The sequence below is a fragment of the Sus scrofa genome, chromosome 8 (genome assembly GCF_054392235.1).
Source record: "Sus scrofa isolate SSC_HxYL_T2T_F1_AM1 chromosome 8, Sscrofa_HxYL_maternal_Yorkshire_Landrace_v2.0, whole genome shotgun sequence".
Classification (NCBI taxonomy): domain Eukaryota; kingdom Metazoa; phylum Chordata; class Mammalia; order Artiodactyla; family Suidae; genus Sus; species Sus scrofa.
The window spans coordinates 35,725,639-35,739,929 of NC_139390.1; the positions used below are offsets into that span (position 1 = coordinate 35,725,639).

Consider the following 14,291-nt stretch of genomic DNA (forward strand, 5'->3'; position numbering starts at 1 on the left):
CTTTTTTTATATTTTTTCCCATGGGCCACCTGCTTCAGAGTTTGAGAGTTTGGCAGTTTGCTCAATTAGCCGTTTCTGGTCCTTTGCTGCTCTCATACTCAGTTTGCAGGCTTGAAAAGGTCCAGAACATTTATATGTTACAAGTTCTCCAGGTAAACCCTTATGATTCAAGTCTTCTAATGTTGGGGAGGGGGGTCATTTTCATTTATTTATTAAGTGAATACTTTGACTTCTTGGCATTCCTAATATTTCCCTTGATTTCTCAAGGCATATAATTATAATGATTGTGTTAAGGACCACATAAATTAAAAAGGGACACCCTAGAGTTTCTGCTGTGGTGTAGTGGGTTAAGAATCCAACTGCAGTGGCTGGGGTCACTGTGGAGGCAAGGGTTCAATCCCTGGCCTGATGCAGTGGGTTTAAGGATCCAGGGTTACCACAGCTGCTTGGATTCAATGTCTGGCCTGGGAACTTCCATGTGACACAGGTGTGGCCATAAAAGTAATAAAAGGCTGCATCCTTTCTCAAATTTACAAAGGCTCTTTACCCCACTGAATAAAGTAAAAGAGAAGGGAAATAGATACACTTTCACATACCATCTCCTTCAAGTATTTAAGCCTCCACATAACCCAGTCTTATTAACCATTTGCATTTGAGGAGACAGATTTACCAAACATATAAGTAACTTGACTAAGGCACTATTGACTCACAGAGTCGATAAATGGCAGAAATGGGACACTGATTGAGATCCAAGTCCCACAGACCATTTATGACACTATGCTGGCCCCCAAAATATGATAATAGCAAAAGAATGGAAACTTCTTGTGTAATACTAGACTAGATTCGTTAGTTGACTATTCTCTTGGTAAGACTTGCACTGAAAAATTTGGAGCCATTTTTAATACCAACATTAAAATCTGCAGTTAATTTTAAACTCTATCTTCATTTTTGGATTCCATGTCCTAAAAATATGTTATTATATTAGCTTCCCAAATTCTTAGAATATTGAAATAATAACTTTAATATTTTAGGAAAATACAAGGTTAGTACTATTTCAGAGAAAAATTTTGAGTATTTCAGATAAAATTGTATTTCAAGAGAAATAATGAAATAATTTATAAAGAATTTCCCTAGAACATTTGTGAAATAAGCAGAAACCCTACTAGCTTTTCTTATAACTATATAAAATCCTTCTCATGCTCATCCTTCCTCTATCAGCCATGTTAAATGTAACATAAGTTTATCAAATTATAAAATATTCATGATACAAAGAGTTTTATATGAAACTTGGACTGCCTTTGCAAAACACCTCTTGGTATGTTTAACACAAAAGTTCATCTAGAACCTAGTGCTATTCTTGAGTGCATCATTTAAACCATCTCTAAAGGTATATTTTAAAGGCCTCTTCTTTAAGGTAATGTTTTCATATCAGAAATACTGACACTGTGTATGTCTGCTCAAACCAATACTTTCCATTTGTTCGTAATCTACATTAGACTAATGGAACCTATGCAGTCTTATGGCAGCAATTAGACTTTGAAGTTCATAAATTATTTGCTTCATTTTTCCTGTCCTAGTTCATCTGAAGAGTTTTTATTCTGATTTCTTTTTTCACCTTCTATTCCATTCTCCTTATCTTATTTGCTTTTCATATTTTTGTCCATTCCCCCCACCCAAATATGCTTAAGCAGAAGGTTACTCTACATTGGCAACACATAGGAATTTCATCGGTAGACACAAAGTGTACACTAGCCCTTGTCACTCCCATCATGCTGACACTGTCAAATGCAGTACAGTGACAACAGTTTAGAGCACTTCAATTATAAAACCTGACAATGGTGTAGATAATGGTTTACAGAAGTCTCTGAGTAGATACCTCCTGTCATATGAGGGGGAAATCTTTAGAAATTAAAGATAACTTCAAGAAAGAAACTTCTTAGGTACACTCTTTAACCATATAAATTCAATTTTAGATTAAATGTGAAGGTTTAGAATATTTTTATTTTAAAGTGCTCTGGACTGTGATTATTGTAACAACTATTCCTGGATTCCAAAGTAGTCTCATGACTAACTATTGCAGTAATTTTTATATTGCATTCTATAACTATAGTCAAATACTATGTTCAATAAGCAGGCAGATGAAAGAATCATACAGCATGTTGAGAAATTAGTGGGTATAATTTTGCAAATAGTAGACTTTCAAAATGATTATGTTAATATTTAGGTTTTTTAATATATTATTTAAAATAAGTCTTTTGGATTAATTACTGAATATAAATACAATTCATTTTAGCAAAACAAAATGTATGGAAATATACCTTATATATTTTTGTTAAAATTTGGGACAGATATTTTACTTTTAGAGAAATAAGAGGTCTTAGGTTCTACTAGACGTTATAGTACTCTCTGAGATTTTGGGTTAGCCACATATCTTATCTTCTTTTAAATCTTACAGAAATAAAATACGTAAAACCTTTTTTCTATAAAAGATCTATGATTTAAATTATAGGCAATTTGAAAAAAAACCTGTAAAATGTAAATAAATCACTCTGGATATATAATTTTGTTTAGCTATCTTTCCTTTTGCTATTTCATTTTAACTTTTTGCTTATGTAGTCAAGCACTATTTTTCATCTGAACAGTGTCCATTATTGGCATAAATTTGGAACAAATCAATTGTGTGAGAAAAAGCAGAACAGGAGGAAATGCACATAACAGCCAAAATCTGTTATGCCTATTTCCTCTAGCACCTGAAATATAAGCATCGGCTTTTCCATGGAAGAAAAGCTGGCAAAATGCTCAAGATGATAATAAATATACTGCATAACTTCTGACTGCTATCTCTTATATTATGGATGTTTTATATACCGATTCCCTCAGCTTTTGCTTATAACACCCAGTAGTGCTATGCTCCTTTCTGGAGGCTCCAGAGATGAATCTTCTCCCAAGATCATTCACCTAGCAGGATTCATTTTCTTTCATTAGCAGTACTGGGGAAACCACTTTCTCCTGGGTGTCAGCAAAGGGCTGTCTTTGCTCCTAGAGGCCACCTAGGGGCCTCTAGAAACCTTCCTGGTCATGTTTTCCATATATCTCCACTTCCTCTCACAATGGCAGGTAGACTCTTCTCATGCTTCAAATATCTCCCCTTCAGATGAACCCCTCTGATGGATTCCCAAAGAAAAGAGGAAGCACTGTCTTATTGGTTTTTTCTTATCAATATTTTGTAACTTTCAGTGTACATAACTTGTGTCTATTTTGCTACATTCATTCTTTTTGGTATTATTTAAGATAACTGTTTTCACAAAAAAAAAAACCCTATAAATTCAGCATGATCTGCTGTTTTAAGTTACCAACTTTGTGGTGGTTTTTTACAGATGCTTCAGCAAATTAATACATCATATATATGAAATTCCAGAGGAGGCAAAACTAATCTATAGTCACAGCAGATATTGTCTGAATCAGAAATTAGGGAAGGGTTGCCTGCAAAGAGGCAAACAGGGAGTTTTTGGAGAGACAGAAAATGTTATATATCTTGACTGTGATTATGGTAACATGAGTAGGTTTGTCATAACTCATGGAATTACACAATTAAAATAATATACATCAGAAATTAGAAATGTTTATCAGTTCATTGCTTATTTAATCTTATAGGAAAATCATTACCTTAGGCAATGTGAGTAGGATAAAATGAACAGAATTGAAAGCAAAGTTTATGCTTTCAATATAGCCAAGACTCATTAAAATATCATGGCCTCAATATTTATATCTGTATTTATGATATATCTCAAAGGGCTGCATTATCTGGGATACAGTGAAATAGCAACCCTTGGTCTCAGAGGTGTTCTTTGGCTCCCTCGTGGGTTGGGTTGCCTTATGGTTGAAATTTGATTATAAATCACCCCAGCTCTGAACAAATGAAAGTCACAAGCAATAATGAAACAATTTTCCTTGAGTAACAATGGATGGTCAGAGCAAGACAGTGGAGCAACAACCATGACCAAACTGTTATTTTTTTGTTCATAATGTCTCTAAGCATAGCTGAGGAATCAATTTACTACCCTAATAATTTTGCAAGTGAGAATGAAAAACTGATTCCATCAATAACTTAAGGAACATTTATAAATTCCTGAGAGGCCGAAATACCAAGATATTTGCTTATCTGTAAATCAGGAGGACACTGAGTTAGTCATTAACTTTGACACATGGGAAGGAAGGACTCTTACACTGGATTGTGGAGGATATAAAAAAAAACAGCACAGAGACATAGATAAAGTGTGAAGCACTGTCAGCACAAAGATGAGATTAGAGCAGGCAACAAGGAAATACTAATTAGCAAACAGGCTTTTTACTTTACTTTAAGCACCTCTCTCCACTACTCCTTTCACCTATCTTGATTCCGTTATTTTTGTGTGACTCTAAACATTTCATTTTGTCATGATTAGAAAAACAGCCACCCATTCACACAATTTTATAAATTAAAGCAAACATGTCATTGACCATGACTATGAGAAATAGGGAGGCCCCACAGTTAACCTTACAGAGTGTGAAACTGCCTTCATGGTATAAGTTTGGTAATGACAACATGAAGACCTTTGTCCTAAACTTGCATATCTAGAGTTTGGATTTGGGCATGTGGTCATTTTCATAGACATTTTAACATCTTGGTCCTAATATGTACTTTCTTTTTATAGTGTACATATATAATGTTGGAGAAATAAGGCACAGGTTCAAATTAGAGTGTAACAGGAAAAGCTGACCTATTGGCTGCCAGCTTTATTTTGGAGGAATGCACTTCCAAGAGTAAATACAATAAAAGAATACAAGTGACTCCATGTTAGCCCAGTGAAGACACTGGAGGTAATGGATTCCAACAGAGGAAAGAGCATATTCAGATGTCAAGACAAATGGTATAATAAAAGACTATAGTACTTTTAAAGACCAAACTTATTTTACTGAAGAATAGAGCTTAGGATGAAAAGTTTTTAAAAGATGTAGCTGGAGAAAGATAAGGGGATAAGAAGAAGCAAGTAAGCCAAAGGGCAGGGCTATAATTTGACTGTAATGAAGGGTCCGTGGGTTTTCTAAGTGAATGAAATGTTCAGGTCTTCCTGTACTAGAGAAATTCAGGGGCTTTCCAACCTTGGAACCCAGGGTAGACTTCTTCACATCTACTATTATTGAGTACAGAAGTAGAGTGAAAGAGATCAAAGCGCCCATGACTATAGGAGGTTATGTATGTAGTTTGAGGCCAAATCCCTGAAGGTGTAGGCTGAAGTTTGTAAGGCTAGAGAGTCAGGCTGTGGAAACTCTGAATATTATGAACTATGAAGATTCATTTTCCTTTTTCCTCATAAAGATAAAGGAGACCGTTTTTTTTTTTTTTTCTTTTTTTCAGAAAAAGCCACTCACTCACTTTATAGGGAACTTACCTCTTAGACCTACAGAGATGAAGCTGAAACCCAAACTGGCCAATCAAAGTATCCATAATGATTAGCTCAGAAGTAGATAGGTGAATTAAGCAGGAACAGTGTTATTTGGGGCAACTAAGATGGATACTGAGGGAGGAGGTTAGATGTTATTCTTTGTCAGTTAAAGAACACTGTAAGTCTAAAAGTTTTTTTAGCAATTTCTGTTATAGTATGGAGAAAATTAATTTTGTCTAAGATAGTTTGAGATTTATTTAGTGTTGTAACCACTGCAAATATTCTGATATGTGTATTAATGAAAAAATAAATTTTCTTGGCACTGGAATGTAATATCTTTTTAATGGATTATAAATATATCTACAATTTCATATAGATATACATATGTATGGTATAACTCAGGATAGTTTATAATCTACAATGGAAAAAAATAATCAGAACATATTAACTAGAAGGAAAATAATTAAAATCACATAGTTGATATATATTGAGTATGTGTCATGTGCTCAAATGTGGAAATGAGATGAATTAATATACTTTTTATTTAAGGTCACATCCTAAAATTATATACAAATGTTTAAAGCTCATCCAAAAATCCATGAAATTTATTGTTGTGTGCTTATTTAAGAAACTTCACTGCAACCTTTGTATTGAAGTCCTGTTTTAACATTAGGTCAAAAATATTTGGTCCTGAAGCGGAAAAACCTTTCAAATATGTTATTTGCATTCCACATAAGATTAGTGCAGGGGTCTTATGATTTTCTGCATCTTTTGTTAAGAGTGCTTTGAAGGCCAAAGTGCCTATCACTGTATTCCAGGCGACAGATCTTGTTCCCACTCATGAATTAAATATTTTATACTACCTTTGTAATGATGCATGCAGTGAATACACCTAAACAGTTCATTAATTGTTTGGTCAGAGGAAACAAATTGGGAAATGTATGGTATAGTTTTAACATTATCTATTTTTTTCTATTTCTCAAGAGAGTGAAATAATACCATCTTCAATACATGAATTAAACCTAGCATGACATTCCACCATCAAAATTCATTAAAAGTAATAAACCACTGTCTGAATATTAATGGATCTATTGAATCAGTGCAGTGGGAGCCTAGAAATATATTTACCACTTTTACTCAAGTCTGTAAGTGACCAATGCGGGTTATACAGATAGGAAACAAAAACTATTAATTTTTGATTTTAGATAATCTAGCTGTATTTATAAATAATCACTAATAGTTTTATTGCACAGAAAAATAACATTTTTGAGCTTAATATTTTGTCTTAAGGATAGGGTTCAATGGAATATTAATTTCAGTAATTATGACTATCACAACCCTATAATTCAGATAAAGTTCAATCTATCACAGATCAAGTAGGGAAATCCAAAATGTGCTGGGTTTTTTGGTTTTCTTGGGACCCAGACCACATCAACCATCATAAATTACTGACCACCAAGCTTCAGGTAACAGACATACATACCTTGGTCCTGGCTATGGATCCTGCAGTACCCCGTACCCCAGCTATCACCCCTCAGTATGGTCTAGGAAGACCTGGGAGAACAGAGTAGACTCACAGATAACAGAACCTTTGTGGAATCCAGGAGTCCAGTAGAATAGTCCCAGCATACTGTTAGAGGGGGAAAAAAATACAAGTTTCAATGCACTAGAGAGAGTAGGAGGTACAGTTTGACTTAACCTGCATAATCCTTTCCTTAAGGCAGCACAAATTAGTGCCCAAAGGGGCCATCTTGACTCATGATTCCTCACACAGGGGAAGTGAAAGCTTGTGAGTACTCAGGTTCCCAGCCATGTGAGATGCTGCCCAAGAAGCCCATTTCTTTTTCACCCCATCCAAAGTACTGAGTTGTCAAATGCACAACTTGGGAGAGGGAAGATGCTGGGAGACTGGCAGAAAGAAGTCTAGAGGGCATTAAAGGAATGTGAATCTGGATCCTGCTAATTGAAGAATCCTGGCCAGGAGCCACTGGGGAAGCCTTACTTCTGGATCTCCCCAAACTGGCCCATGAGAACCCCCTAGTGCTCTTTGTAACTCACCCCCATACACCCTGAACTGGCCAGCTCCCTGTGCACACTCCTGATGTTGGCAAGAATAAGCTTTAGCAGATGGTTAGTGAGCACTGCAGAAAATCAGCAGGCCAAAAATCAACCACAAATTTGAGCTTTAGCAGCACCACTGGGAAAGTAAAAGGGAGGCTGTCAGCAACCTGCCTGGTGTGTTGCAGGATGGAAAGAAGGCATACTGGCTTAAGTATTCTGCCAAGTGGAAGCAAAAAGGGTGACCGAGGTGTAGTCACCAAAGGACTGAGAAAGCCTCAGAATCCCTAGCAGAGCAGTGGGAAGATATTTATTTCCTAAAGTCAGTCAGTAAATACTGAAGAAAGTGTCTGCTACTTCCAATGGAAAGAAAGAAACTGCAAAAAACTTCAAGAAGCAAAAAAAAAAATCATGGAAACCTGACACCTCAATAATCTCTCAGTAACCAATCTCTAAAACATCCTTGATAAAGAATTCAAAATAGCTGAGTTTTTTCCTTGTGATGAGAACTTGTAAGATCTACTCGCTTAGCAACCTTAAATACACAATATTAAACTCACCAAGCTGTCCCATCACATCCCACTAGTTATTTTATAACTAGAAGAGTGTTCTTTACGTTTCCTGTCCCTGCCCACCCACATAGAAGGGCACTGCAAGTTGCTGACCCACCATGCCACCGGCTTCCAGCGGCGCCAGGAAGGCAAGGACATGGTTTTCCTCCTCCCGGTGGCATGGGTCCTGGCCCACTTCAACCAGGGAGCACAGGCGTGCTTCGACAGGGCGCAGAGATGGCACGGGGCGCGGGTAAGGACGCTGCTCCTGCCTTTTCACCTCCCCTACACAACCCCCACCGCCGCACCGCCCCGGGCACCCCCGCAAGCCCCGAAACCGGCTCCTGGGCAGCAGCGCAGGTGCGGAGGCGCCCCTCCTCCCCCAAGCCCTGCGAGGAGCAAACCCAAACTTTAGCCCAGGTGGGCTGGATCCTGAGCAAGAGCCCAGGGCCTCGGACAACACGGAGCCCGGCCTTTTAGAGGCCGAGGGGACCAAAGTCGCGCCGACCTTAGGTCCTCGAAGAGAACGCCCAGGTACCACTGTGCAGCCTGCAAGAAAGCGCCTGTTCCTGATAACTTAAACAGCGAAGACATGCTTCGCCTTTGGCAGCAGGCCCTCCAAAAGTTTGCGCTTCCTCCTCGGAAAGCTCGAGGCACCACCACCTCTCTGTGCCTGAACGAGAAGTTGCGAGGCCCACCTGTGCGAAGCCCTTCGGGCGGAGCCGAGGATCACGCGCGCCGTCACACCCGCCTTCAGCTTGCGCGGGGATCGGTGCCGCCCCCTCTGCCACTACTGCTGCTCTGACGCCAGCTCGCCCTGACCGCCCCGGCACAGGCCGCCTGGCCGATGTGGCCAGTTTCGCGGCGCCATAGCGCAACCCCGCCAAGTTCTTTCGCAGGCCCAGCGGCCCCAGCCCCTCACCTTGTGCGCAGGAGACCTGAGGCCCCGCCTCCCTTGTTACAGTCTTAGGCAGGTGTTTTCTCCTTTTGTAATGAGAAAGAAGAGCACGGACTTTAAGGAGGCCAACAATAAGGAAAACAATTTTCTTCACCTCAGGGGTCAAAGAAAACTTGTAAAACAACAGCGCGAAGACGAGAACAAAAACACCATGCACAAGCTGCGCAGTGGATATATCCACGGAGGTGAAATTCATTGGTGTTGAACCCCACTTTTTCAGGGATGGACAGGTTCCGGAGGTCAGAGGTCAAAAGGAGCCCCCCCCCCCCCCCCGCCGCGCTTCCTGCGTAGACCCTCTACATGGATTGGTGCTCTGGAGTTTTCTTTAGGTTCGGGGAAGTACTGGGGACGAAGGCGGCAAACCACTACAGATGGAGCTCAGTGTCTGGCCGGTGCATCAGCGGATGGGTGAATTTGTCAGCCCGACTGAAGATCATCATTTATGGTCTAGCACTGTCATGGTCTGTAGAGTAGTGGAGGGGGAGGCCAAGAAGGCGTCTGGCACCAGGATCTGGATTTTTGGACTTTAGACCGGAACGTTCTTTCCACGAAGCTGTTTAACTGCATGAGCCTCTCCATATATAGTGCATGGGGGTCTTGCTCTTAGTCATGAGAGAATTCTATCATAAACATAGCAGGAGGGGATATATCCAACTCCAAACCATTATCCCGTGGCTAGGGTGGGACCCCGTTGCTGTGGCAACCCAAGCACACTGACTGATAGGCCTCTTGTAGTCCACTGCAAACACCTGCTGCTGCTTCTTTTAGCTGTTATTAAGTCCAGCTGGCACACGTTGTTGGCCCTTCTACTGCTTCTCCTCACCGTCTAGGAAAAGCTGGTTTATGATCCTGTTCCTTTCAGGGAAGATGAAGCTCTCCACGGTTAGATACTTGAACTTGAGTTCGCAGGCCTCCTCATTCTGTGCCTTCTCCAGGTCCTGCTACATGTGGATATACTCTTCAGGCTGATCCTGGATCTCTGCCTTCACTGCCTGGTGCTTGTTATGGAGCCTCCTGAGTTTCTTGGTTTTTACTTCCACATCCTGTTGCAGAGATGCGTAGGTGCGCCAGAACTGCATGGTCTCCTCATCTCAGATCATCACTTCCTGCTGCATTTCCTGCTTATGACATTTCTGCTTGGCCAGCTCTTCGTCCTTCAGTTTCAGTATCTTCTGCTGCTTCTTGGTGTGATCCATGAAGTTCCGGTCCCAAAGGAGTAGCTTACTTTCTCTTGCTTTGTACTTGACTGCAAGCAGATTTGTGTCCTGCTGCTCCTGCTATAGAACTTCCAACATCTCCTGCTTCATCCTCAACAGTTTCTGCCTCTCCTTGCTCACCAGGCTGCAGCCATTCTGGATTGTCGCCTTCTCTTCCTTGAGCCATTACTTCTGCACCTGAAGGTAATTATCCATGTTTTTCTCCAAAGCCGACTTCAGGCAGCTGCGGCAGGTGGTTGTTGTTGTTGTTAATTGTTGTTATGTCATCTTTGGCCTCCCAGGCTTTGATCATTTACCCTTCATAGTACTGCACCAGGGTTGACATGCTACTTTTTATGTACTGTTCTTTATGCTGCTGTTTTTTGTGCTATTGGTTTTTATGCTGTTGGAAGCCACTTTTGCAGCATCTCCTTCTTCTCTGGATGAGACTTCAGGTGGGTAATCTTTTGTATTTATTTCAGCAGTGTGTCCTTAGGGTCCTCATGTCTCAGGACTTGTTCGTGATGTTTTTGGCTCAATTGGCAAAGTATAGGTTGGAGAGGTTCTCAGTGTAGCTAGCGAGACTCTGGCCCCAGTGTGACCACTGTAATGATCTTGTCATTGCCCCCAAGACAGACGCTGAGCAGCTAGGTCAGCTCAAGGCCCTGGTAGGGGATGTGAGCGCTCCTTATACCTAACAGAACCGTGATCACATTGCCCAGGGTAGACAGAGGGAAGTTGATTTTTGGAGGCTTCTTTGGCGTTTTTCTACCACCACCTCTGCTGCCATCGCCACTACCCATGGACAATGTGGCTGTTCCTTCAGCTGCATAGGGCACAGAAAAGGTCTGCTTTGTTCTGCCTTTTATTACCAGCCAGTTCCATGAGGTTGAGCTTGTCCAAACAGATGTGGTCCTGGCCATTATAGCTACACTCACTGTACTTCACCATAATGAGGAAGGAGAAGTGGGAGCAAGAGCTGAATTCACATGTGTGATGCCCATGACTTGAGCTCATTTAAAGAAGTAATGGCTAATAACCTCCCAAATTTGGGGAGAGTTTTATACATCCAGTATCTTGATGCTCATAGGTCTCCAAACACATCCAATGAGACCTTTTCCAGGACACTTTGTAGTACAACTATGAGAATCAAATCTGATTCTTAAAAGCAGCAGAAAGAAAGAAACACATAACTTACAAAGGAACCCACATAATGCTATCAGCAACTTTTTAGCAGAAAACATTCAGGCCAGGAGAAAATAGGATGATATATTCAACATGCTGAAAAAAACAAACAGAAAAATCTGCCAACCAAGAATGCTTATTCCAATAAAGTTGACCTTTATAAATGAAGAAGAGATAAAGACTTTTCCCAGACAAACAAAAGCTGGGGAATTTCATCACCACTAGACTTGCCTTATAGAAAAGGCTGAAAGGAGTTCTTAAAGCTGAAATAAAAAGATACAGATCCGCAACATGAAAACATATGAGAATATACAAGGCACTAGTAACAGTGATTACTCTTTCTCATAGGAATCAACTGAGTTGTTTGGGCAACTTTTTTTGTTCTTTGTTAGCAGTATTAACCTCATGCTGTAATCTGAAAGTTTCTGTCCCTCCAAAATTCAGATGTTGAAATCCTAACCCCTGGGTGGTGGTATTAGGAGGTGATTAGGCTGTGAGTGTGGATCCCTCAATAATGAGATTAGTGCCTTTATAAAAGAGGCCCAGAAAGCTCTATCATCCCTTCTACCATGTGAGGACATAGCAAGTAAATGGCCATCTATGAACTAGGGTGGGAGCTTTCATCAGGCAGTGAATATGCTAATGGGTTGATCTTAGATTTCCCACCTATGGTATTTTATTTATAAGCCACCTAGCCTATGGCATTCTGTCATAGAAGCCCAAACAGACCAATATAACATGATCTGTTCCATTCATGGGCAGTGACATGCAGTGCTGTGAAGAACATAGAAACAAGTAAGATAGCTTAATTTCTAACATTGGAACGAGCATACTGTAACTTCCAGATATATGACATTGGCCAAAGCAAGTCATAGTCAAGCTAAAAGTCAAAGGGTGGGGAAGGAGACTATGACCACTTTGAAGCCATGGTATGAATGCCGAAATTGAATATTGCATCAAAATATTCAATACATCATAGTCTGCCTTCTTGGTTTCAATTATTCATGATGTTCCTGCATGTAAAACAAACTCATCTCCATTCCAGGATCACTATATGTCTCATACAATCATGGTATCAACTTTGCAATCTAAGATACTGTGATTCACGTTGGGTTGAACGCAATTTCTCTTGGTCCTTACGCCTATGAACTAAAAAACAACAACAAAAAATCTGTAGTACACATACCCTATATAAAATGATGTACAGGGAAAAAAATACACATAATGTACACTCTCATTTTAAAAAGGAACAGAGTCTCATAACAGTCACTACTCAATATTGATTTTGAAACACTAGGCAAATGTTACCAGGTACCCAGGCTCAGGTAGTGGGTATTATTTGCTTGGCATTCAATTCTAATTCCTAAGATTGTTTCCCACATCCATATTTTTTAAGGCGCTTGGCTTCAAATTATGAAAGAATCTTCCCTTTCTGTCATTGTCCATGGCTATTTCTAAAGAACACATTAGCTGTGTATGTGTGTGTGTGTGTCTTGGTGGCTGCTGGAAACTCCAGCCTAATTCCTGATAGTTGAAATTTTGGGGCCCAGAGCCAAGCTTTTTGTTGTTGGGATCTAGATTGACACCGCTTTGCTTGTAAAATCTTTTCTGAAACATTGTAGGGTTTTATGTACTGAGCTTACTCAGTTTTGGGCCAAAAGTCACATTGATAATTTTTGTGAAATATGTCTTTCTGGTTGGATGTAATTATTAGTACTCTGATAGTATTATGCTGCTTTGGGACTTATTTTTTTTAGGAGGTCTTTGGCCCCTCTAAAAGAAGAAAAAGTTCATTCTTGAACTGGTGTCCAGCCAGATTATGTTTCTATCATCGAGTTCATAAAGGGGAGAGAAATACATCATCAAAGTAAGTCACTAGGCCAGTCACAATGTCAAAAGAGTGGAGAAGAACCGTACATTCATGATGAGGCCGTGGTAGAGATAGGAATTCAATGAAAACTAAAGAATTGGTGCTAATAATTACATGAATCATAAAATCCCCCCTCCCCAGTGCTGTAATTTTCCAATTTGTTCAATTATTCAGAGTCCTTTATGAGTTCTTTAAACTTTTGCTTTTAAAAACAGTACACATTTCTTTTTGGTTTTATCCCTCGATATTTTGCCTTCTCATTGCTTTTTTAACTGGAGTTTTCTTTTGCTCTCTTCTACCCATTGTTTGTATACATGAAAGGTGTTGGTTTCTAGTATTAATATAACTCATCCTGCGTTTTATACTGCTTTAAGGAGTTTCTCTTCTAGTAACTTTCAGTTTGTTTTGTTATTCCCAATCTTGTCTTTTCTATAGAGGATGTTCTGTGGGGGCATTAACATAGGAGACAAAGATCCTCACACTTCATGTCACTGCCTATTGGTTCAATTACATGTTTCTTCTCCAGATGTTCTTAAACTCAATATACCAATATTGCTCCTTCCATGCTCTTGCCTACATAGTGAAATTATTTTCCAATATTCGTGAATCCAAGTGTGATGGTTAATTTTATGTATCAATATAACTGGGCCACAGCATGCTCAGATATTTTGTTAAACATTACTTTTAGTGTGTCTGAATGAGATTAACATTGGACTCGTTACACTGAGTAAAGTAAGTTGCCCTGTTACTACCGTGTAATTTTTAATTAGAATGTTACCTTTTAGATGAAGATATAGGGAGCCTGGTCACTGTCACTCAGACATCCAGCCTAAGCCCTCAAATTATGTAGCAAAGAAATGTCAGCTATAAAAATTCTCATTGACTACTTTGAAGAGATTTATTTTGTAGTATTCAAGAAGTATGAAAGTAAAAATTATACACTAGGACAGATCCTTATTTAATACATATAAAAATTATTTTTCTGGGATTATTCAGAAAATTACTTTTTGTGTTGTTTCAGTTGTCAGTTTAAATCAGAAAAAAAAT

The 14,291-nt window shown here is 39.5% G+C and overlaps 1 protein-coding gene, 1 long non-coding RNA gene and 1 pseudogene across 6 annotated transcripts in view; 1 reads left to right on the forward strand and 2 right to left on the reverse strand.

Moving 5' to 3' along the window:
* The window catches only part of LOC146400418 (uncharacterized), a 325,122-nt gene extending 312,538 nt beyond the window's left edge, over positions 1 to 12,584 (reverse strand). For 4 of the 5 annotated variants that reach the window (XR_014812374.1, XR_014812375.1, XR_014812372.1 and 1 more), the window contains exons 1-2: positions 8,734 to 12,584; positions 6,910 to 7,056 (exon numbers count right to left, since the gene is read on the reverse strand). Coding sequence is in view for 1 of the 5 variants with exons in the window: in XM_084971946.1 (XP_084828072.1) it covers positions 7,004 to 7,056; positions 8,734 to 9,189 (509 nt within the window). In the remaining 4 variants the exon portion in view is untranslated. The remainder of the gene's footprint in view (positions 1 to 6,909; positions 7,057 to 8,733) is intronic. The other variant, XM_084971946.1, reaches the window with a different exon arrangement.
* Positions 9,450 to 11,206, reverse strand: LOC100623129 (kinesin-like protein KIF3C pseudogene; annotated as a pseudogene).
* Positions 12,585 to 13,152: 568 nt separating the features above from the next.
* Positions 13,153 to 14,291, forward strand: part of LOC110262082 (uncharacterized) — a 38,428-nt gene continuing 37,289 nt past the window's right edge. The window contains exon 1 of the long non-coding RNA XR_002346625.2: positions 13,153 to 13,241. This is a non-coding gene — a long non-coding RNA (uncharacterized LOC110262082). The remainder of the gene's footprint in view (positions 13,242 to 14,291) is intronic.